The sequence below is a fragment of the Falco biarmicus genome, chromosome 6 (assembly GCF_023638135.1).
Source record: "Falco biarmicus isolate bFalBia1 chromosome 6, bFalBia1.pri, whole genome shotgun sequence".
Classification (NCBI taxonomy): Eukaryota; Metazoa; Chordata; class Aves; order Falconiformes; family Falconidae; genus Falco; species Falco biarmicus.
In genome coordinates this window covers 11,432,516-11,453,798 of record NC_079293.1, presented here as the reverse complement: position 1 = coordinate 11,453,798, position 21,283 = coordinate 11,432,516, and the positions used below count along the sequence as shown (strand labels likewise).

Sequence of the window (21,283 nt, the reverse complement as noted above, 5' to 3'; positions counted from 1 at the left end):
GAAGGACCTTCATTTAAGCTTGGTCTTAGCTTGTGTTTACTTATATGTCATATGAGTAAATGGAAAACCTAATAAACTGAATCTAGTGAGATGATAATATTTTAGTGAAATTACTCTTCTGACCTTACCTCTTTTTTTATTTGCTCGTAATTGAGGTGAAATCCGGGCATTATTTAAGCCAGTAGGTTATTTTGCTTTCAAAAAGTAGGCTAAAAATAGAGACTTCCCATGGCTTCTTTAAGAAAAAGCAAAAGATGTATTTACTTAAAGCACAGCAGTTCCCAAATGCTGTGTATTTATCACCTGCACAGTTTTAGTAATAGGAAATAATTATTCGTTTTTCCTGCCACACATACTCTTCCACATAAGAAAAATTGAGCTGAATACTGATTCTGAAAATACCAAAACCGAAATACAGCATGAATCTGACAACTTTTCACATGGAGTCTTCCTCCTTGATGTAGGTTGAAGGTAGAAATCTTGTAGAAAGAGATACCTCACTAACGCTCATTAGCACAGTAACTTTTATTCTGTTGCAGCACATTAGATACTGATTGCTTCCCATCCAAAGTCCAGTGAAAAGACTAATTTCCAAACCAATTCTGAAGACTCAGAAAAGATCAGTTATTTCTGGAACTTTGTATTGTTTCAATAGTCTGTTCACTGTTGCTGGTGGTTGTCCTCTGCAAAAAGTCTTCATCCACCCACTTGATCTTGCGAACTTCTGGTTTATGTCAGAGTAACTGCAGTGACTTCCTTCTGAAAGCCAGAGTGTATTTGGGGTATTTTGCAGTGGACCTTCATTTTAAATAAAATTGTCATTTTCCACTTTACGCAGTCATTGATACCTTTATATTTGGAATCCTAGAAGTTGCATGGGAAATTAACTTGCAAATTCTTCTATACGTTCTTAGTATACCTTGAAGATATTTTGCAGGTGACATCTACATTTGGATAGGGAAGAAAAAAATTACTTAATGTTCTGTTTTCTTTGAAGGGTTACAACTAAGCAGTGTAACTGAGGTATACAGTTTTTCTTTTAGTGTTCTTGATTTTGTTTTGCTTTTTATAGCATCAGACCACTGAGGAGTAACGTGAGCTACAAAACTTCTGGCTTTAAATATGCAAATTTACATGATTAGCTAGTTATTGTAAACAATGATTTATTTTTTTTTTAGACTCTCCTGAAATACTGAGAATCTGTTGTTCAATTGATCATTTATTTGTCTTGAAAGGAAGTCACTGCTCACTTTATCTTCCAGGCTGAGCAAGCTGTATTTGGGAATAAAGAAATGTGGCAGCTGAGTGTTTTGCAGGCACTCCAGAAAATACCCCAGATACTTCAAAAGCAATGATCCAGGTCTGCCCAATGCCAGTCTGTGTCCTTTGGCCACATGACACATGAGTGGAAAAAAGCAGTTTTGACATGGTATGAAAAGAATTTTTCCAACTTCTTGGTGTATTTCATTTTAAGTTCCTCTAGAAGGTACTTCAGAAGCTTAAGACAACCTTTCCTGATAAATAAATAAGAATTTATTAGGTACCTTCTACATAGTTCTAAATAAATACACATTATTCATGAAAACAATAAAACTGTTCTTACTCAAATAACATTTTCGATAATGTTTTGAATAAAATCTGAAAATAAGCGCAGCAGTAGGCTGGATAATCCTAGAACTACTGTGTATGAAGTTAAATTCTAGCAATGAAGGATTTGTACTTTAAATGACAGCTTTTGAGCGTACACAGCTTTCACTGGTAGCAGCAGTGACCCAGATATAAAGTGTTGGTCAGAAGCCTGCTCACACAGTGCAGTCTCCCAGCTGCAGATGCTACCAGTATGACATAACCTTGGAGCACTGCTTAAGATTAAAGCTGCGCTTTTGGCTTGGGTTTATGCTGAAGGAAATGCCGTGACCTTCCTGTGGCATGCCACAAGGGGAAGAGGTATGTATGTTGTGCAGCGTACTGCTAGGGAGGGGCATAGCATGTCTGATAATACTCATAAAGCAAAGACAAAGAATCATGCATTAGTTGTCTTGTGACTTTCTTGATTCAGTATAAGATGTAATTAAGTAAACTAAGAATTTGGTTTGCTGTTAAGGAGGTTCTGTACCTCATGTGGGTTTTATGCTTTCTCTTCAAAGAAATGTGGAAACCAGGTTTTATTGGAGAGAAAAATCATTTATTCATCCTGGTGTCATTCAACAGTTCTTTTCTCACCATCATTTTAGAAGTTGCCTTGGTACGAAGTGTGACTTTGCTCCCAAAGCACAGAAAAAGATGGGTTATCAGACTTCTAAGCTGATTCTTCTAAACAGGAATGAGTTTGGGAAAGATTATTTAACAAGTTTCATCTTCTTGCTTTCCAAGGTGAGTCTGGACTATAAACCTGCAATGTGATTTGTTTCCGCCTCATTGAGTAAATGCAAGTCAGACATTGTGCTGAATGCAGAACTGCTGTAGAACAGCGATGCCTAAAAGCCTTATTCTTGCTCCCTATTATGAGTAATTAGTCTTAGATCAAATTCTTAAAGTGAAACAGTGCTAGCCTGGCTCACACAGGCTTAAAGTAAAATACTCATATGAAATACCAACCTACAGCACTTCAGTCCATCAGATTCACAACATGTCTTTGAGCTGCCGTGGTTGTTCATCATGGCTTTCTCAATATGTGAGAGAGAGAGTCGCCAGGTGTTTCCTAAAGTTGAGTACAAGATTATTAAGTTGTTACACAGCAGTAAGTACCAGTGTCCGTAACTAGACAAAGACACTTTATAATTGACTTAATTTAAAATATCAACAATTTCTTTGCACTTCAATAAAACAAACAAAATACAAAAAAAAAAAAAATTGAAATCCAGTAACTACGATTAGTTATTTCCTCCTTAATTCCCCAGCTACTCCATGCAAAGACAATTACAATGTCATTAATATAGGACATATTTAATTGTTTGGATGCTTTAACTATATACTTAAGGATGTTTTGATTTACAGTAAAATTAAGCTTAATTCTGAACTTTTCTGCATTTGTTGAACTTGATTTGGGGAATTCCACTACTCAGAAATCTACTACCTTTGAGCATTTGTATTATTAGCTTTACTGCATAACCATTCCGGTTTTGAATACAAGAAGTTTTCACCATTATTTTTAATTCCTTTGTGCAAATAATAGGCTTGTGAGTTTGTTTCAGGTAAGGTGACTGTTGTGAAGCTTTTTTGTTTGTTTTTGATCGTGTTTCTAAAAGCAATGATTAACATAGCTCAACCCCTGTGTTTAAAACACCAGCAATCATTTTTTTTCGTCTTCCTTATGCAAGTTAGATTGTTTCCCCAGAGCCTGTTTGGTTCCCTTACTCTTTGCATTTTATTTTTTCAGGAAAAAATAGCCCAGTAGAGCAGTAATGATTTATTTGGCATTGTTAAGGTGGGCATGCTAATTAAAAAGAATACCAGATTGCCTGAACTCTTTTTGCTGAGATCACCAGTTCTCCTAATGCAATGACAAGTTGGGATGTTTCTGCAAACTAATGCAGGCTTGGTGTGACAGTGGTGAGGAGACAAAAAAAACCCAAACTTTGTAGCCATTCCAGAGTACGAGAAATAATGGATCTTGCTAGAAAAGTACACATTTACTTCCTGCAGAGGTATATAACTTGTGTATGCAGTCCTACTTACAGGGGCACTCCCTGCCTTAGAATTTATTTTTTTTATTGTCTTAAAAAGCCAAGGAGTGGGTGTTGCTGGTAACTAAAGCAGTACAGGAAAGGTTCATGTTCATGTGTCTGACTTGGTAGATTTAATATATTGTTCTTTGGAATGGTTAGTGTACAGCCTGGCAGAGCAGTTTTGTCTTTAGATTTCAGTACAGCACAAGCACTACCACAAATCTGATGTCTTTTAAAGAGGGATTTCAATTGTCTTTGATCTGGATGTATGCAAGATATAAGGTATCTGCACCTTAAAGGCAGAATACTAAACAGAATCTGAATACCCTTTTTATAGCACTTCTAAGTGATCAAGTTGTAGAGAAGATATTTTGTAACTAATTGTATTTGAGGTACCTCTTAGAACCTTTTCTTTTTTGTTTTCTTTAGCTACTAAATAAAGTGAGTTTTTTCCTGAACTCTCCCTTGACTTTTCTTCCTAGCCACTGTTCAGTTTTGAGGCCATCCTGTATGCTAGGTGGCCAGCTCTGCTGAGCTTCCAAAGTCAAGATGATGTCCACTGATATTTCTGATGCAGGATTTCTGATCAGAAGAGTTATTGCAGGACTTCCAGCCTTTTGTGTTTTTACAGTTACTTCCACATCTAGTAACAAAGAAGTTGTTTTTATATATAAACATATTACATCAATTAGAAACTTTTAAAAAAGTGCTAAGGTTTTTACCTTAAGAGGAATTTAGAATCGATCAAAAGAAATACCTGGGTTCAGTCACTGGCTCTTTATCCTACAGGATAAGGATTTTAAATAAAACATTACGAAGGCCTGTCGAGTTCTATGAAATGAGCACTCTTCTTGAACTGCTGTTTGCTTGATTTACTACATTTACATTATTTAGAAATACAGTAATGTTTTCCAATGAACGGCTTCACTGTTGAAAACACTGAGACAAGATATTTGGCCACAATGTTTCTGAAAGCTTTGGAGAAAAAAAGCACCCTAAAAGGGGATACATTTGTTTATACAGATAAATATAAAATATTAGGTAATGTGTAAAAGAAAGTTCTTCCTTTTGCTACAAGTACAGCAAAGGGTTCTTTGTACATGGCAGATTGAAAAGGGGCAGGTCGGGTAGAAAGTACCAAGCATGCCAAGCAGCACCCTGAATATTCATTAGTTTCATATGAAAAGTGAATTGCATAGTGGAGCAATGGGTTAATCACATAATGTGATCAGCCCTGACGACTTGTGATTCTTACCACCAGAGCAAACACTGAGATGAAGAGACAGATGGGGAGGCAAGGAAATCACATTTTTATTAACAGGGCAATGCACCTGCACCATGGAGCTGGTTTTACAGCACTTCTAGGTGAAGCTTGCTCTGGGACTTACTTTTAATGGTTTTCTCATTTAATAATTTCTCTTAGTGCTTGAAGCATTTTAAGGGCTGACAATTTTCCATCTTCATCTAAAAACTTCAATAAAATGCTTTTCTTTCGGGTTTCTTTTGAATGTTAGATATTAATAGGCTCCAATGTCATCACATTCATCCAGCTGGGAGTCTTTCTCAACAGGCATTACAAGCATGATACCAAACTCATTTGGTTCAGGTATCTGCAAAGTACAAGAATACAGCAGTCAACGTATAACCAAAATTCTATCTCTTTAGGATTTTATAACAGTTGTGGTTTTAGCAACGCCTGCCTTGGTGTACTTCTCACGTCCAGTGTGAAATGTGAGCTTGTTTCTGTGGATTTCTATTAGAAGATTGCTGTGCATTTGAGTGGAGAAGAGCAATTTACTGATGGCAGTTCATCTTCCAGCTTTCCAATTGCTTAATTTTTAAGAGCGTTTTAACAGCTTAAGCTGAACGCTGCATGAACACTGACCATAGTCATCCTTCTGTGCGCAGGAATCTGCTGTGAGGGAGAAAAATGATGACTATGCCTGAAGCTGGTTTAAACATCAAAAAATAAAAAAAAAAAAAAAAAGGCGTCTCCGTGTTTAACTTCTGTTTCAGACAGAGCTGGAACCAAAAGAAAAGGTACTGCTGGTTCTCCTCCTTTCTGAAAAAAGCTATAAACGAGAACTCGGCGCGGGGCCTTCGCTGCAGCGTCCTGCGGCTGGCGGGGCTCGGTGCGGTGAGGCAGCGAGCGTCTCCCGCTAATGCACGTACGCTCATCTTTCGGTATGTGAGCCATTTTATCGTAAATTGTTGTTAATTAACGTATTCATCCTTAAAGTTTTTCCTCGTCGGGAAGGGCCAGCGTACAGCTGCACTGGAGGCGCAGCGCGAATCCGGCTGGTACCAGCCGCTCGCCGCTGCCGGGGTTCCGCCGGGCTCTGGGGCTCCGCCTGCCGCCGCGGACACCGTCCCTCTGGCCCCGGCACCGGGCCCGCCGGCGGAGGGGCGCTGCCGGCGGCACCGCCCCCACCTCGACGTGCTCGTAGTAGCTGCCGGCGCCCAGCCGCTGGATGGAGCTGAAGCCGCCGTCCCTGCCCCGGGGGGCCTGGATCAGCTGCGGGACGACCTGGTTCACCAGCGCCGACGCATCGGACGCGTCCCGGCGGTCGAGGCCGAGCCGCGACAGCACCTCCCACAGGCGCGGCGGGTGGCTGCCGCCCCGTCGGGCACCGCCGCTGGCCTCCGCGCCGCGGGCGCTCTGGCGGACGGTGCCCCGCTCGGCCGCCCGCCGGGCCGGCCCGCAGGCTCTCGCCGGCGGTGGGGCGCCGCGCGCCGGGGGATGGACCGGTCCCTCCGCAGCGCCCGGAGGGTCGCGGCTGTGTCCGGGCTGCGGGCAGCGCCACCCGCCTGCCCCGCTACCCTGTGCCGCCGGCGCCGTCCGTGGCCACCGCTGCCCACCCGCACCCGCAGGAGGGCGAGCGCCGCGCCGGGGCGAGGGGGTCCCGCCTCTCGCCTCAGGCCAGTTCCTCTTCCAGGCGCCGCGCCCCCGCCGAGGAAACGAAACCCCCGGCGGGCGCGCTCGCCTGCGCTGCCCGGCTGTGCCCGCTCCCGCCCCGCAGCCCGGCCGCGGGGGAACCCCGACGGCTACGGCCGGGCCGGGCCACCCCGCGGCCGCCCGCCTCCCGCCCGTCCCCTCGGAGCGGTTTCCTGCCCCCGGGCGGCCCCGCCTGCCCGCGGCGCGGGGGCACGCGAGCACTGCCGCCGCCCGGCCCCTCTCCGGCCGCTCGCAGCCGCCAGGGCGCCGGGCCGGGCCCCCGCCCGCAGACGCCGCCCGCCAGGGCCGCTCCCCACCGACCGGGGGTGCCCGCTCGGCACGCGGCCCCGCCCGCGCGGAGGAATCCCGCGCGCCCCGCTCCCCGCTTCCGGTTCCGGCCGCAGCGCGCGCCCCGGTGCCGGACGGGCCGCGGCTGCCGCCATGTTGCTGCGCAGCGGCTGGCGCCGCCTGGCGCTATCCCCGGGGCCGGGGCCCGGGCGCCGCCGGGCGGGCGGTGAGGTCGGGGCGGCGGCGGCGCGCTACGAGGTGGTGGTGATCGGCGGGGGCCATGCGGGGACGGAGGCGGCGGCGGCCGCCGCGCGCGGCGGGGCCCGCACGCTGCTGCTCACGCACAGGATCGGCACCATCGGTACCGCCGGGGGGTCGGGCCGCGCTCGGCCGCGGCGGGGGTGGGGGGGGGCCGGTACCGCGGGGAGCCGGCCCGGCCCCTTTCCCGCGGGCGCCTCGGGCCTCCCCGCTAGGCCGGGGCGGCGGCGCTGAGGGGTGTCCCCCGCAGGGGAGATGTCCTGCAACCCCTCCTTCGGCGGCATCGGGAAGGGGCACCTCGTGCGGGAGGTGGACGCCCTGGACGGGCTGTGCGGCCGGGTCTGCGACCGCTCCGGGGTGCACTACAAGGTGCTGAACCGCTGCAAGGGCCCGGCCGTGTGGGGCCTCCGCGCTCAGATCGACCGGGGCCGCTACAAGGAGGCCATGCAGGTGAGAGCGGGCGGGACCGGGCGGGCAGAGCCCTTAGCCGTGGCTTTGCGCAGCGAGCGGGCGCGGCTGCGGCAGCGGGAGGCGGCGGCCCCGGGTCCTCGGGCTCCCCGGACCCGCTGAGGCACCGGGGCTGGCGGGCGGCGGCCTGGGAGCGGCTGCGCTGCTGAGGGCGGCCCCGAGGTTGCCCTGTTTACCTTAACCGTGCACGGGAGCTTTCTGTATGTACCGCCTGGTGAAGACGGCAGGTACTGTTAAATGGGAGCGGGAAAGGCAGGAGCGATTTTTTTGGAGTGTGTTTGTGGGCTGGAGTATTAGAATGAATTACTCATTCTAAATCTGAAGTACTAGGGTGAACTACAGAGAATGATGGGGAGGAGCAATTTATTTTTTAATATTTTCCTACCAAACCTAGATACCATTCTCTTTGGTGCTTTAATGCAGCGTAGAGCTCAGCACAGTTTAAAATTCCTCTAACATTTTATATACAGGTCAGGCTTTGTGACCAAATGGTTTCTTTTGAGCTTAAACTCTCTCTGTGTACGGGAAGTTCTACTGGTTAGATCAGGATAGTACAGTAACTGAGTGTCTGCCAAGTGACCTGGTAAGAACGGAAAAGGGAAGAGGGTGATAGGTGTTTCGGAAATCGGCTGGGTTTGGGACTGCCCAAATGTCTCATAACTTCCTAAATTCTTGCAGTAACTCCTTTCATGACAGAAAGAAATCCTCAACACACCACTGCTGACGGTTCACGAGGCATCTGTGGAGGATCTTCTATTGGCAGAGCCAGAACCAGACCATCCTGGGAAATGCCGAGTCACAGGAGTCCTTCTGGGTACGTGCTAGTAACTCAGTAAGCGCCTTCAGTTACTCTGAGAGCAGCCCTTCGGGGGTAATCGTTTCTGATTCATCAGTGGGAAAGTTCAATTGGCTGGTAGAGGTGATTTAGGCCAAGTGCGAACTAAACTAGGTTATTAAATGTAATGCGATGAAAAGCATACCTAGATTGATGGGATGTTCGGAGGTTACGTAAGTTTAGTTTTCTTCAGGCCAGTGATGCTCAATTCCATGCTGTGTTTTGAGATTTTATTTGTAAATGGCATATGCTGCCAACGACGTTATGGGGTAGTGGTATCCTATTACTAGCAGACTCGTGCTTTATTACCCCTTGCTGTTCTAGTAAACAAGCTTTCCAAAATAACGGCCTGCGTAGGAGTTTTTCCCAGGAGTGGGTTTTCTGTGTTAGGGGTAATGTGCTTAGGAGTAAAAAGAATACAGGAATAACCACATGCTGCTTATTGCAATTATTACTGTTCATGCTTTTATTATTGAAATGCTGATTTTATTAAATAATAAAAGAAGGATGAATTCTCAGTGAACAGTTCGTCTAGTTTTTGACAGAAACACCAGAATACCAGGGCTTTGTTGATACTAAAATACGTGCATCTCTGAAAACTTGCTGTTTCAGGGGATGGGAGCACAATACATGCTGGGAGTATTGTCCTGACCACTGGTACATTTCTGAGGGGTATGGTCCTCATTGGACTGGAGATGCATCCAGCTGGACGGCTAGGGGACCAGCCAGCCATCGGGCTGGCTCAGACTCTGGAGAAGCTGGGATTTGCAATGGGCAGGCTGAAGACTGGGACGCCACCCCGACTTGCCAAAGATACGATTGACTTCCGTGGTCTGGAGGAACGTGTAGCTGACAATCCTCCGGTGCCATTCAGCTTCCTCAGTGAGGCTGTGTGGATCAAGGTGAGATGGCGCACAGCAAATGCACGGAGAGCCAGGCGGGGGGTGCTACGGGGAATGTCATACTCGGAATCAGCCAGGGAGTTGATGGCTGGGAAAGGGAGCTGGGTGGTATTCCTACTGGAGGTGTTAGGTTTCTGAGAACTCTCAGTGCACAAGAAGAAGAAACTGTTTGTTTTCTTTTGAAAGCAAGTACCTTTTTCCTCTCACTTCTCAACTCGAGAACCAAAATTGCTTTACTTTTAGAATCAGAATTGTGTGCAATATGGTACTGTTAGTATTCTTCATGTGCTGGTTACATGGGTGGTTTACAAAACACTTCGAGTATTAGACCTCTGTTCTGGAGATTTATGATGTCTTTCTTGTTACCCCGGCTCTGGAGTAAGATGAAAATGTTGAAATTAGAGATCAGTAATAGTGTTGACTAGGAAAGAGAAAGGATAGAGCGAACCACAGAGCTCACAGATAGCATGTAACTTAAAAGCAGAAGAAACTCAGTTTTCCAAAGAAAATCCTGGGAAATGGATGACATTCTTACATAATGTAGTTAAACAGCAAACACGGAATAAATTATCAGGAATTAATTTTCCGCAGCGTGTGTAGGAATTGCAATAGTCTATTATAATCAGGGTGGAGGCAAAAGTAGTATGACTTGAAGTCATTGGTGTGTGAGGGAGAGGTTTTAAGGAGTAGTTGAGGTGCAACATTATTACTATTTTGAATGTGAGTCTATTGACTCTCAGAAAAATCAGTGAAATACTTTACCTGGTGGGGTTTTTTTCGCAGACCTTGGATTTGCCATGTTAGTGCAGGGTTTTGAGAGATATTTTTTTTTTTCCTTCACCAATCTCTTTAACTGGCTGTTAGCTGTAGGGTCGGCACTTGCTCCTCTTACTTCAGAGCTTTGAATTCCTGCAGTTAACTGGAATGCTGTGATACAATGTGTTGCTTTAATAGGAATATCCATCCTGTAATTAGGAATACAATGTATAGAATAGAACTTGAATTCTGGGCTCCCAAGTTCAGTTCTGTTCTTGGTTTGCTTTTGGGCATGTTGCTCAAGCTCTCGGTTGCTCACGTCTGTCTGTACAGTAGGTATGGCAGCACTACCCATCTCTCCAGGAAGCAAGAGCCAACTGTCATGGAAAAGTCCTTGGAGAGCCTCGGAGTTGTTTAGTGAGGGTGCACTGTTGTGACTGGATTAACTTAAAGTGAGCTTTGGCCTCTTTCAGCCAGAAGATCAGCTGTCATGTTACCTGACTCGCACTACCCTGAAAGCCCAGCAGATTATCCATGATAACCTCCACCTGAACAACCATATAAGGGAGACAACAAGGGGGCCGCGGTAAGTATGTGGCTTTATGCAAGGCTGTCAACGGCATGAGTGGACAGTCTGTCTGAAACTGGGGGTCTCTCTTGCTTTGCTACTGGAAAGTTACTTTTTCTCCATGCCAGGTGATGCTATTTGCTGTTGCAGGTACTGTCCCTCTCTTGAGTCAAAGGTTCTGCGCTTCCCAAACCGAGAACATCAGGTGTGGCTGGAGCCCGAAGGCTTGGACTCCAATGTCATTTACCCGCAAGGCATATCAATGACGCTGCCACCTGAGCTCCAGGAGCAGGTGGTCAAATCCATTCCAGGCTTGGAAAACGCCAAGATACTACAGCCAGGTGAGGGGGGTGAATAGTTTAAAATCTCTTTGTCATAATGGTTACCATTTAATAAAAAACCAGATTTTGTTTAAAGCAAAACAAAGGAAATACGAAACAAAGTTTGTTCTTGAATGCAGGGATTGTTCCTCAGTTGGTTTTAAATCGTAAATAAAAGCTGATAACCTAAGTTGTTCTGCCCCACTGATTGCCTTTGCTGATAAATAGGGACCTTCAAAATTCCTCCCATAAGATCTGTCTTGTTGTTTGTCATAGGCTATGGGGTGCAGTATGATTTTTTAGATCCTCGTCAGCTGACTCCTTCTCTTGAGTCTCGTCTTGTTCAGCGCCTCTTCTTTGCAGGCCAGATAAATGGCACTACAGGCTATGAAGAAGCTGCAGCTCAGGTGGGTGAATCTGATCATGTGTACTCAGCGCTCAGAAAGGGATATTGCCCTGCCATTTGTCTTCGATACAGTCTTGCTAGGCCTGTCTTGTGCTGATGAGGTGTTCCTAAATTTGTTCCTCGCTCTGATTCCAGACTTGGCCAGATATTTTTGCTTGTAGCACCTATGGCTGCTGTTACTGAGACTGCAGTAATAAAAGTAATTGGAAGTACTGTCAAATGTTTCAGCATGGAGACTGTGCAACGGGTATAATTGAAAAATGTGGGAATTGTCTCTAGTCATGTCAGCAGGGGCCAAGAAGCTCCTCAGACACTCACAGTATCGCAAGAAACTGCTTAGATTACTAGCGCAGACTATAGCGTTTTCCAGAGTACAGCTTGACACGAGTCTCTGGAAGTAGATGTGCTGATATTTTAGCCACAAAGAAACCGATAAATATTTTTTTGTTTGTTTTCTGTCTGCCTAGGGTGTGATTGCTGGGATCAATGCTTGCCTACGGGTTCATGGCAAGCCCCCTTTCGTTGTCAGTCGCACCGAAGGCTACATTGGTGTCCTGATCGATGACCTTACCAGTCTGGGCACCAGTGAGCCGTACCGGATGTTCACCAGCCGTGTGGAGTTCCGCATGTCCCTCCGGCCTGACAATGCCGATGCCAGGCTCACCCACAGAGGTATTTTATTGTGGTGGCGCTTGCAGTGAGCAGCCCTGCCTGGCTGTAGACCGTTGTGTTGTATGCCATCTGTCTCTGCAGGTTTTGAAGAAGCTAGGTGTGTGTCACAGCAGCGATATGAACAAGCAGTTAAGATGAGAGCTGCTTTAGAGGATGGAATTGCGACACTAAAATCCCTTCAGTTCAGCATATCCAAATGGTCCCAGTTAATACCAGAAGTTCCCATCAGTAGAGGTCGAAGGTCACCTGTCAGGTAAAGGTTAAGAGCTGAAGCTTTCTGGTCTGACTTATGCTTGCTTTAGCACTTCTGGCTAGTGATTTCACAGCATTTGTCCGTTTGTCTCCCTTTGTCCGTTTGACTCCCTTTGTCCGTTTGACTCCCTTTGTCCGTTTGACTCCCTTTGTCCGTTTGACTCCCTTTGTCCGTTTGACTCCCTTTGTCCAAGATTTCCAGCTTTATCGCCTTTAGGGGAGAGACGTGTAGTGTTTGCCTATAGAATAAGCGTGATGTTGTTTTTTTTACTACACCATGTTTCCTCATGATGGCATAAGCTACCAAAACAAGGGGGTACTCTACTGGGCCACTCATTTCTTGCTGTCCTTATTGAGAGTGTCACCAAGTGGTGATGATTTTGCAGCGGGTTGATGCTTCGCTGGAAGCTTGGTAAAGCAGCCGTTGATTTAAGGCTAGTGTCACATGGTAGCTGTTCTTGTACGCAAAGGCCATTGCTTCCCTTACTCATCCTTTATCTTTCCTTTTCTGTTGTTTTAAATGAGTGACAAGACCTGGCTGTCTCTGTGGAAGGTACCCCTTGGTGCCCTTACCTTGTCCCTTCTATCTTGCTGTTCATTTTTCATTAAGAGCCCCTCTTTAGGAGTTTAACAGCTCTTCAGCATACCGAGAGGAGGTGGTACAGAGGTAAACTTGGCTCTGCAGTTTTTCTGGCTTATGTTGAAATCTTCGCAAGTTTGAACTGGGAATAGCTGTAAATCTGCCTAATGCAAGTGACTCCTTCCTACCATAAAAATCTACTCTTGTTCTCCACAGTGCTTTTGAAGTCCTTCAGTGTCCGGAGGCCAACGTGGAAGTTCTGGCAAGGGCTGTCCCAGAGCCCCTGGGAAAGCTTGCTCAATGGAGAGAACTCTCAGAGAGATTGAAAATAGAAGGTAGAGTACAAGACTTACAGTCTCTTAGTGGGATCTGTGCACGTTTTGTTCAGCAAGGGGAGAGCCAGTCTGTTCATCCCAGTGTGTTTCATGTTGCTGCTTAGTGAAATGAAGCACTATGATGAGAGCATGTACCTTCTGCCATAGGCCACAGCCCTATGCAGGCACCTGTGTTTGACTTTGCGGTGTGAGATCAATTATTTGTGTTCGCTCCTGGGTTTTTTCTCCTTACTGCTCTGTCAGATAGACCATCCTTTCCTAGGATGAGAGGAAAAGCTGACCCATGTTACTTTAATTCCTGTAACAAATAGAGCACAACTTCTTCCAGAGTAGTGATGTGAACTAGGCTTTTTAGTCTGTGAGGCTGGAAACTTCCTTAGAAGCTTTTGACTGTCTCCGTGGAATTGCTCATTCTTCGTCCTGCATTCCTGCAAGTGACCCGTTTCACATGAACATGTATTTCTGGTCTTCCTGTTTCTCTAATCTTCCATCACAGCTGCTTATGAGTGGTGTGTACTCAATCAACAGCAGGAAATAGAAGAAGTGCGTCGTGATGAAGCCCTCCAACTGCCGGAGGACATAGATTACTTCACCGTCGATGCGTCGCTGTCAGCAGAGGTGCGGGAGAAACTGGACTCTAACCGTCCCCGGACGGTAAGATACTGGGACTCAGCAAGGTTGAGCAGCAATGAAATCCCTTCTCTGTCTTCCAAACGGACATGGGGGGTGAGAAGAATCAGAGAAGGGAATACCCACAGGTTTTGATCTCATTTCTCACTAGCTCCAGTGTGTAGGTTTGTTCCAGGCTAACTTGTTCCTGTTTCCACATACAGATCGGCGCAGTCAGCCGCATCCCTGGAATTACACCAGCTGCTGTCGTCAACCTGCTAAGATTTGTGAAAACCCATCACCAGAAGACAGAGAAGCGAAAAGTTTTACCTCAGACTGGCCAGTATTTACCAGGGGAAACGCACTCAGAGAAAGCAACTTCCTAAAAACACATTTCAGCAGTTTTCTGAAAAGGAGCCAGAGTGCCTGTGTTAAATCACCTTCGTAGGGAAGCGTACCCCTCCTGCCAGGGTACGTGGCAAGATCACCTGTGCTTCCGAGCCTCTTCAGAGAGAAAGCCTGCGCTGGCTGGATCCAAAGCAGTTCTGGTTGTGTTCTGTGACAGTGTCATTGAGTAGAACAGAGGCAATGAATGTGCAAACCTGAAGTAAATGCTCAGGAACGTAAACACAGCCTGTGATTTTGCCTATCCAAATGAAAAGACGGGGGCATCGCTTTTAAAATTCCACTCATTCGGAAGATGTCAGATAGTCAAAATGTGTTCTGAAGCATCTTGGAAAGGACAGCGTTTTGCTCTTCTGAAATGAGTAAGGAATGTTACCATGCTGAAACCACAGCAGCGCCAGAGGATTTGAGCTGGAAAGTGTGTTCCACTGACTTGAGTATTTGTGTTCGTCACTGTGCAGCAGCTACACGCAGTCTGAAGTTTCAGTGTGCTCTCAGCCAGTAGGAGACACTTAGCTATGAAAGTGTGTACCACAGATATTGCAACTTGCGTAAGAGACTGACTGAATGTAAACACCGTATCCTGGGGTTTTTTTTTCCTCCTTTAAAATAAATACAGCTTATCTTGAAACTTGCTGAAGATCTTGGTTGTCACTTAGCTTTCGCTAGAGCCTTGGCAGTTCACTGGGTCACATTTCAGGCAGGTAAGGTGGAGCTGGTGAAGGCAACTGTAGTGAGACTCGCTGCCTCGGCCGGGGTGCTGAGGAAGGTGGGAGACGTTGGAACCTGTCCCAGGAGCCTGAGATCCGGGCAGTGTGGTGACCAACAGGCTGACGTGCTGGGGGCCAGGGGAGCAGGACCAGGGGCTTCTCGTCAGCACCGGTCCTGCAACTGACAGTAACATACCTTGCATCTGAATGAGATAAGGCTTTGGGCAGTCGGTTTCTCGTGTGCCATCAAGAAACACTAAATTCAAGCTGTGCATCTACTGAATCCTTGCCTTACAGGCAGCAGTATCTGACGCTAGTCTCATTTTGAACATCCTCTGAACTGACTGGGCAGATGTGCTTGGGAACAAGTTTTGCTGCAGTTAGATCATAGAATCACAGAATCATTTGGTTTGGAAAAGACCCTTAAGATCACTGAGTCCAAAAGTAAACCGTAAATACGTCTCTCTCTCTCTATATGCATCTGTCATTTTGAAATTCAGATCCTGGACTTCTCTGTCTTGTTTACTCTGGGTGAATGGTTCTCTTCCTGTCCAGAGAAAGGAGTCAGAGCAAATCCTTTTTGTCAGTAAGAGACCCTTGTCGTGCAGCAGGATGGGCAGAGCTTACAGCTTGCCTTTGGGCATCATCTGTCTGCCTGAAAGCATCTCTGGGTGGTGAGCTTTTGGCTTGTACAGAACAGCTTCCAACACAATTCCACCACGTCCCTGCGCAGCCTGTTCCAGTGCTTGACTACCCTTCCGGCAAGGAAATTTTTCCTGATACCAAATCTAAACCTCCTCTGGTGTAACTCGAGGCCGTTTCCTCTTGTCCTGTTGCTCCTTACTTGGGTGGAGAGACTGACACCCACCTGCCTGCAGCCTCCTTTCAGGTACTTGGAGAGTGATAAGATCTCCCCTGAGCCTCCTTTTCTCCAGGCTGAAGCAGAATGGCTCAGAAAAGCTCAAGTGTATCTGCCCCTTCATGTCTGTGGCCTATTTTCCTTTCAGTTTTGTTGGCTCAGATAATTACTTCAACCTTGGAAGTCTTAAGTTTAGCATAAGGAAGGCAGCTGCCCTTTCTGTGGTGTAACTCGGGCTCCAGGTAAGGTGCTCTTGAAATTCTAGCCATGTGAATCCAAAGCAGCCCCGAATCCTGTACCTCTCTTGTCTAGTCAAATCAGCAGTGCTTCTGATCAAGAAAGTTTTGTGCTTTCTCCACTGCATTATCTGTGCGTCGTGTTTGGTTTTGATGTACCTATGTCTGTAAAAATTCAGATACGGTTTTTACAGACTAGGAAGGAAGCCCTGTTGACACCTTCATCCTCTCACTGCTAAGCTGACTGTGCAATCTCAAAACTGTGTTTCCTAGTTCATGTAAGCAGTCATTTGACAGGAAAAACCTTGCTTCCAGTAATGTGTCTTGAAAGGCAAGGCCCTTGCACCCTGCTACAAAAGCAAACACTTGTTCCTCAGCTTTCTCTGCTAAACTTACTTCTGTGCTACAAAGGCCTTGGTTCTGGTCTCACGCACACCGGCGTAAAAGGAAAGGGTGATTCCACTGAGCTGGGCTGTACTGGTGTCAAAGGAAGAGCAGAAGGAGCGGACTTTTGCTTTTCGTACTTTTAGCAGTTTAACAATGCACAGCCGTGATCTAAAAGCTAGAAAGAGGGGAGAGAGTGAGTTAATTCCGGGGCAAACTGAAGTCAGAAGCGCATGACTGCATTGCTTTCCAGCAGATCTTTTGTAACAACTGCTGCCTGTATTTCAGCGTCAAGTGGGTCTTTGGCCACCGGTGAGCTCCCTTGTTAAGACGGGGTGTCCTCTGTTCACGTGTGTGGGTTAATGATGTTCGTATTTGCTGGAATGGAAAACCTGGCACGTGCACAAGTGTGGGGACTGGCTGCTCCTCGGGTGTATTGGGCTTGCTGCAACATCTGCTTGTTGAACAGCTCTTGTTCGAGAAGCCTTTTAACGTGATAAACCATGGCTACAAGTAGTGCTATTAATTTTCTTAAGAAAACCCTGTGTGGAAAGGCTAAATAATCCGCTGTAAACTGGATGGGCAGGTAGGACGCAGGCATCATGCCGTCTGCTTTCTGACTCCACTGGGGATTTGTTACAAGGCCCAAAGTTTGGTTTTTACGTGAAGACAAAGTGAGCTTGGACCCTCCCAGGTCCTATGGTCTCGCTACGGCTGGCAGGACGTGAAGGGCAGGACCAGAGGCGCCTGCCTTTGGCACGGGTGTCTGCTTGCTTCTGCTTGGCTCCGCAGTAGTGAGTCGCGCTTTGTCCTGCTGGAGCCCTGACTGTGACCGGGCAAGCAGGGAGGGTAGGGCGCGAGGTGAGAGGCTGGCCAAACTCACTGCACATACCAAGGGTCTCTGTGTTCTCTGTTTCAGTGTGTCTTCCCCCCACACCCCGCCCCAAAGAACGCAGGTCTGGTGATCAGCAATTTTCCCTAAGCCAGATTTCCTCAGATCCCCACCATTCTATCGTGTACCAGATTTTCAGGACAACTGTTGTCTTCCTTTCCTATTCTAATTTTCACTTTATATGGTACGTGGACTGTGCAGTTTCTTTATCTTTTCTTTATTTCTGCCTGTAAGATGAGAGCAAAATAAAAACGGGAAGACGCTTGAGGCTAGGAGACGCTAAAAGCTGTCACTGCCCAATCTCTGACGGTCTCAGTGCTGCTGGAGTGTTCGCAGTGATGCAGCAGTGGCTGTGCTAAAGGTTTCGCCTTAGTCCCCTGCTTCGCCGGACCCTGCAAGCACGGCCTGTGCCTCGCAGTTGAGCATCGCTCTTGCACTCTGGTAAGTAATGATCTTCACTTGCAGTCATTTTTCAGACGCTCAGGGGTTTGTCAGCTTTGCCTGCTCCTCCCAGGTTGTGCTCCTCTGCCCAGTGACAAGTATCTCAAGAGCCCATTTAGTGGCTGCAGGAGGAATCTGCTGTCCCCCAGGAGCTGCTCTTTCCGCCAGGGAGCTGCTCCCTGTGCTTCCCCGAAAACCATGGCCCCTGCTGCTCAGAGTCCTTCCAGGTGTTTGTTTCCATTTCTTGCTGTGGCTTCGTGGGGCTAGTGAGAAATGAAACGTGTCTTTCCCCACTTGTGCTGAACGTTGGTGGTGAGCAGAGCGTTCAGCTGGAGGATGGAAGACTTCCTCTGCGATTGCTGTTACAGAGAGGGCAGAGAAAAAGGGGTTGGTTCTTGATCTGTTGTCGTAGCGACAGGGATGCTTTAGGGAAACGAAATTACGCTTTTGTGTCCTTTCCGAACCGACGTGTAGGCTTAACCTAACCCTGCATGTGTAACTCTGAGGGAGGAGACAGATGTGGATTCCCACCAGAAGCTCTCTACCTCCATGGTTGCCACCGTGTAGCCACCACACACGGTGCCTGGGCCTTGACCTCTGTGCCAGGCAGCGCGGCAGTGGCAAATCTTCTCGCCTGAAAGCTGGAGGCTACAACTTCTTCACCTCTTTGCAGACCTAAGTCTAGATACCTCGGCAGCCTGTGACGTCTCCTTGAGGTGCTCAGCTGTGAATCACGGGCTCAGACGTGTCCTCGCCTTCCCCATCTGTGTCCCTACAGAGCCGGCGCCTCCCTGCTGCGGGAGCGGGTCTGCGGGGCTGCCCCCAGCCCCAGCGGGCTGCCAACGGCTCCCCGGGGGGAGCATCCCTTGGCACAGGTCGGTGCTGCCGCGGGGACGGGAGGTGGGGGAAGCGAAGGGAGAAGGCGCTCACGTCTAGCATCAGCTGCGGCTCCCAGCACAAGCCCCAGGAGGCCGGTCGGGCACCACTGGGGACCTGGGGACGGATCAGCACACGCTGTTCTTGTTCCAAGCGATTTAGCACTTGATGTGGTTAACTGAAGGGCAGGCACGGAGCCAGGTGGGAAATGAGCTCCCTCCGCGCCTTACAGGGCAGCAAGGAGAGAGGGGAGCTCGCAACAAGCTTGTCACTTGGTCTCGGTTGCAATTTTATGTGGCTTAACTTGAAAATTGCTAGGTGTGGCCAGGTGGCGGCTTGTGTCAGAAGAGCATGGCCTTTTTGGAGTCGCAAGTGGAAAGGCTGCTGTGGCTGGTACCGCTGGGCTGGCTGCTTCAGGGAGGTTTTTGTCCTTGTCCCATGGCACCTCGCGGGGCTTCGGCCGGGTGGCCGCGGGCTGGTGCGGTGCCGCTGCCCTGGCGCGGGGCCACGGGAGCAGCCATGGCAGAGCAGAGCTCTTGTTCAGGGTTGCTCTTCCCTTTCCCTGGTCCCTCTGCGCATCCCTTCCTTCCCCAAAGAATGAGGGTGCTGCCGCCCATAAAAGCACTCTAGCAGCAGACTACATAACATTAGTTATTACTACGAGAAATAACAGTCAAGTAGGAGCAGACCTATAATTACACTTAATCTATTTTTTTTTTCTTTCCCCTCTGGGAAAGGCTATTTAAGGGCTTGTTTAACACTAAGATAGCACTTACCAGCAAACAAGCCGACATCTCTTCCTTCAAAATACCCATGTCCTGTTAGCAGAACCATAGTCCAGCTTATAAAATCATTTACTAAATATATATTTAGCTATCATTATTAAATAATACATTATATTATTAACTAAATAATTATATATATAATTCATTACTAAATATTTAGTCATTTGGGAGGCTTTTACTCTATTTACTAAGGAATTAGCTTGGAATCCAGCTTCAAAATGAACTGCAGGTTTTTATGTCTGGCAACTTTAATAATAAAAAATAAGAGAAAGGCACCTTATTTTTATATATGTGTGTATATATATGTTATATATACATTTGTGTGTGTATATATACACACACCCCCCATATATCAAAGAAAAAAAATGGGAATTTTGCTTAAGATGTGCCCAGGTGACTGCAGGTAAGCAGAATCTGAAACTTTCTTTTAAATTTCAGCCCTCCCTGCAGTGAAACCCCTCCGGCGGGGGAGGTTTGTTCCGCCTTTCCATCAGTGTGGGTTTGGGGCTGGCTGCCTCCCCAGCCGGCCGCTGCGCTGAGCCCTGCGGAACTGGCACCTGGGGGGGGCAAACGGGCTCTGCTGTGGATCTTCCCTTTTGTGTTGAAAAATCCAGATTTTACTGGGCTGAAAGGGAAAAAGTGACTGTGACTGCTGCTGGCAGGGCCCCGAGTTAGGGGTGAGCTGGCTCTGGGTATTTCCAGTGACTATGTAATGTGAAAAAAAGGCACGTTAAACCCACGGACTCGTGCGTGTGCTGGGCCTGAGCTGGCAGATGCTCTTGCAGGACGACCAGGTTACTGGGCTGATCCGCTTGGAAGAGCCAGGAGAACGCCCTAGCCAGGCACATCAGCGCAGCGAGGGCAAACCTGCCGCCACAGCACCCTTGAAAGCACGCGTTCGGCCCACGAGGGGTGTTCCACCGGTGAAAGGTTAGTTACCTTCAGGGGGGTTGGTGGGTTTGTTTAAAAAGAAGACATAAACAAAACCTGCAGAAGAAATCCAGGCTGTTAAGCATGGGCACAGCTCCCTGGCAGCCACCTTGCGCACCCCGCTGCTGCCCCACTGTCCCCCCACGACCACCACAGGGGCACTGCACAGCCATTTATCTCCACCTCTCCTCCGTCCTTCACCCAGCTGCTTTCAAGGAAAATACGCTGAACTGTCACCTTGTCAGTGCGGAGAAGCTAGCAGATTTGAATTCTGTTGTGTCAAGAACTGAAACATAAAAGATTAAAGAATTATCGATAGCCAGAGAAAGTAACCTCATCTAAAAAAACCACGGTAGCAGGATGCTGCTGGGGCAGCAGGGAACTCGTGGGCCCCCCGCTAGGCACTACATAAGCATTTAACTAATGTAAATCAAAACCAGGCGAGTTGGGTGTGAGATCCAGACTGAATTTATGCTGTCCTTAAATGGGCATCGAGTTGTTTAGCACCCACGAGGACAAGGTTTAATTTGTTTCTACCAAATCTACAATTTAAAGTATGCGTTTGCATTTAGAGAAACGAAGTCGTTTGTCAGTTTGTCAATACCTTGCGAAATACACTGAGCCAGCTGCAATCAGAATGCGAATTAAGTCTTTTATCTGTGGTTTCTGTAAAATTGACTATTGCGGCTACTCGCCTTCCACAAGCCGGGCTGAGATGCCCGTAAAACGCCCGAGCGGAGCCATTTCTATTCCGGCCCAGGACATTCACCCGGGGAAACAAAAGCCAGCGGTTACTTGGCTCCAGCTGCTGTGACTGCGCTGCTCCACTCCCCTACGCAGACGCGGCTTTGTTGTATCTGTCCCCAAATACCTCGTCAAATACATTTTTGGAGTAATTCCGCGTACTAAAAGC

The 21,283-nt window shown here is 47.6% G+C and overlaps 2 protein-coding genes across 2 annotated transcripts; one reads left to right on the top strand and one right to left on the bottom strand.

The window, feature by feature from the left end:
• Nucleotides 1-506: 506 nt before the first annotated feature.
• On the bottom strand, nucleotides 507-7,046 carry CGAS (cyclic GMP-AMP synthase). Its single transcript, XM_056343550.1, is given in 10 exon segments — nucleotides 507-1,345; nucleotides 1,348-1,514; nucleotides 2,599-2,701; nucleotides 4,065-4,113; nucleotides 4,115-4,311; nucleotides 4,826-4,840; nucleotides 5,067-5,145; nucleotides 5,147-5,278; nucleotides 6,100-6,597; nucleotides 6,921-7,046. Coding segments are annotated over 10 exon segments (1,548 nt in total). The 3' UTR covers nucleotides 507-1,163.
• MTO1 (mitochondrial tRNA translation optimization 1) lies at nucleotides 6,996-14,892 on the top strand. Its single transcript, XM_056342221.1, has 12 exons — nucleotides 6,996-7,252; nucleotides 7,400-7,599; nucleotides 8,314-8,431; nucleotides 9,065-9,354; nucleotides 10,584-10,696; nucleotides 10,829-11,019; nucleotides 11,275-11,405; nucleotides 11,872-12,076; nucleotides 12,158-12,329; nucleotides 13,125-13,243; nucleotides 13,740-13,897; nucleotides 14,077-14,892. The coding sequence occupies exons 1-12, from the start codon at nucleotides 7,045-7,047 to the stop codon at nucleotides 14,236-14,238; spliced, it is 2,067 nt and encodes a 688-aa protein (XP_056198196.1). The 5' UTR covers nucleotides 6,996-7,044; the 3' UTR covers nucleotides 14,239-14,892.
• The last annotated feature ends 6,391 nt before the right edge of the window (nucleotides 14,893-21,283 follow it).

Coding starts and splice junctions, on each gene's coding strand:
- MTO1 (XM_056342221.1), top strand. CDS start 7,045: ATGTTGCTGCGCAGCGGCTGGCGCCGCCTGGCGCTATCCCCGGGGCCG. Junction 11,406..11,871: donor ATGAAGAAGCTGCAGCTCAG/GTGGGTGAATCT, acceptor CTGTCTGCCTAG/GGTGTGATTGCTGGGATCAA. Junction 13,244..13,739: donor AGAGAGATTGAAAATAGAAG/GTAGAGTACAAG, acceptor CTTCCATCACAG/CTGCTTATGAGTGGTGTGTA.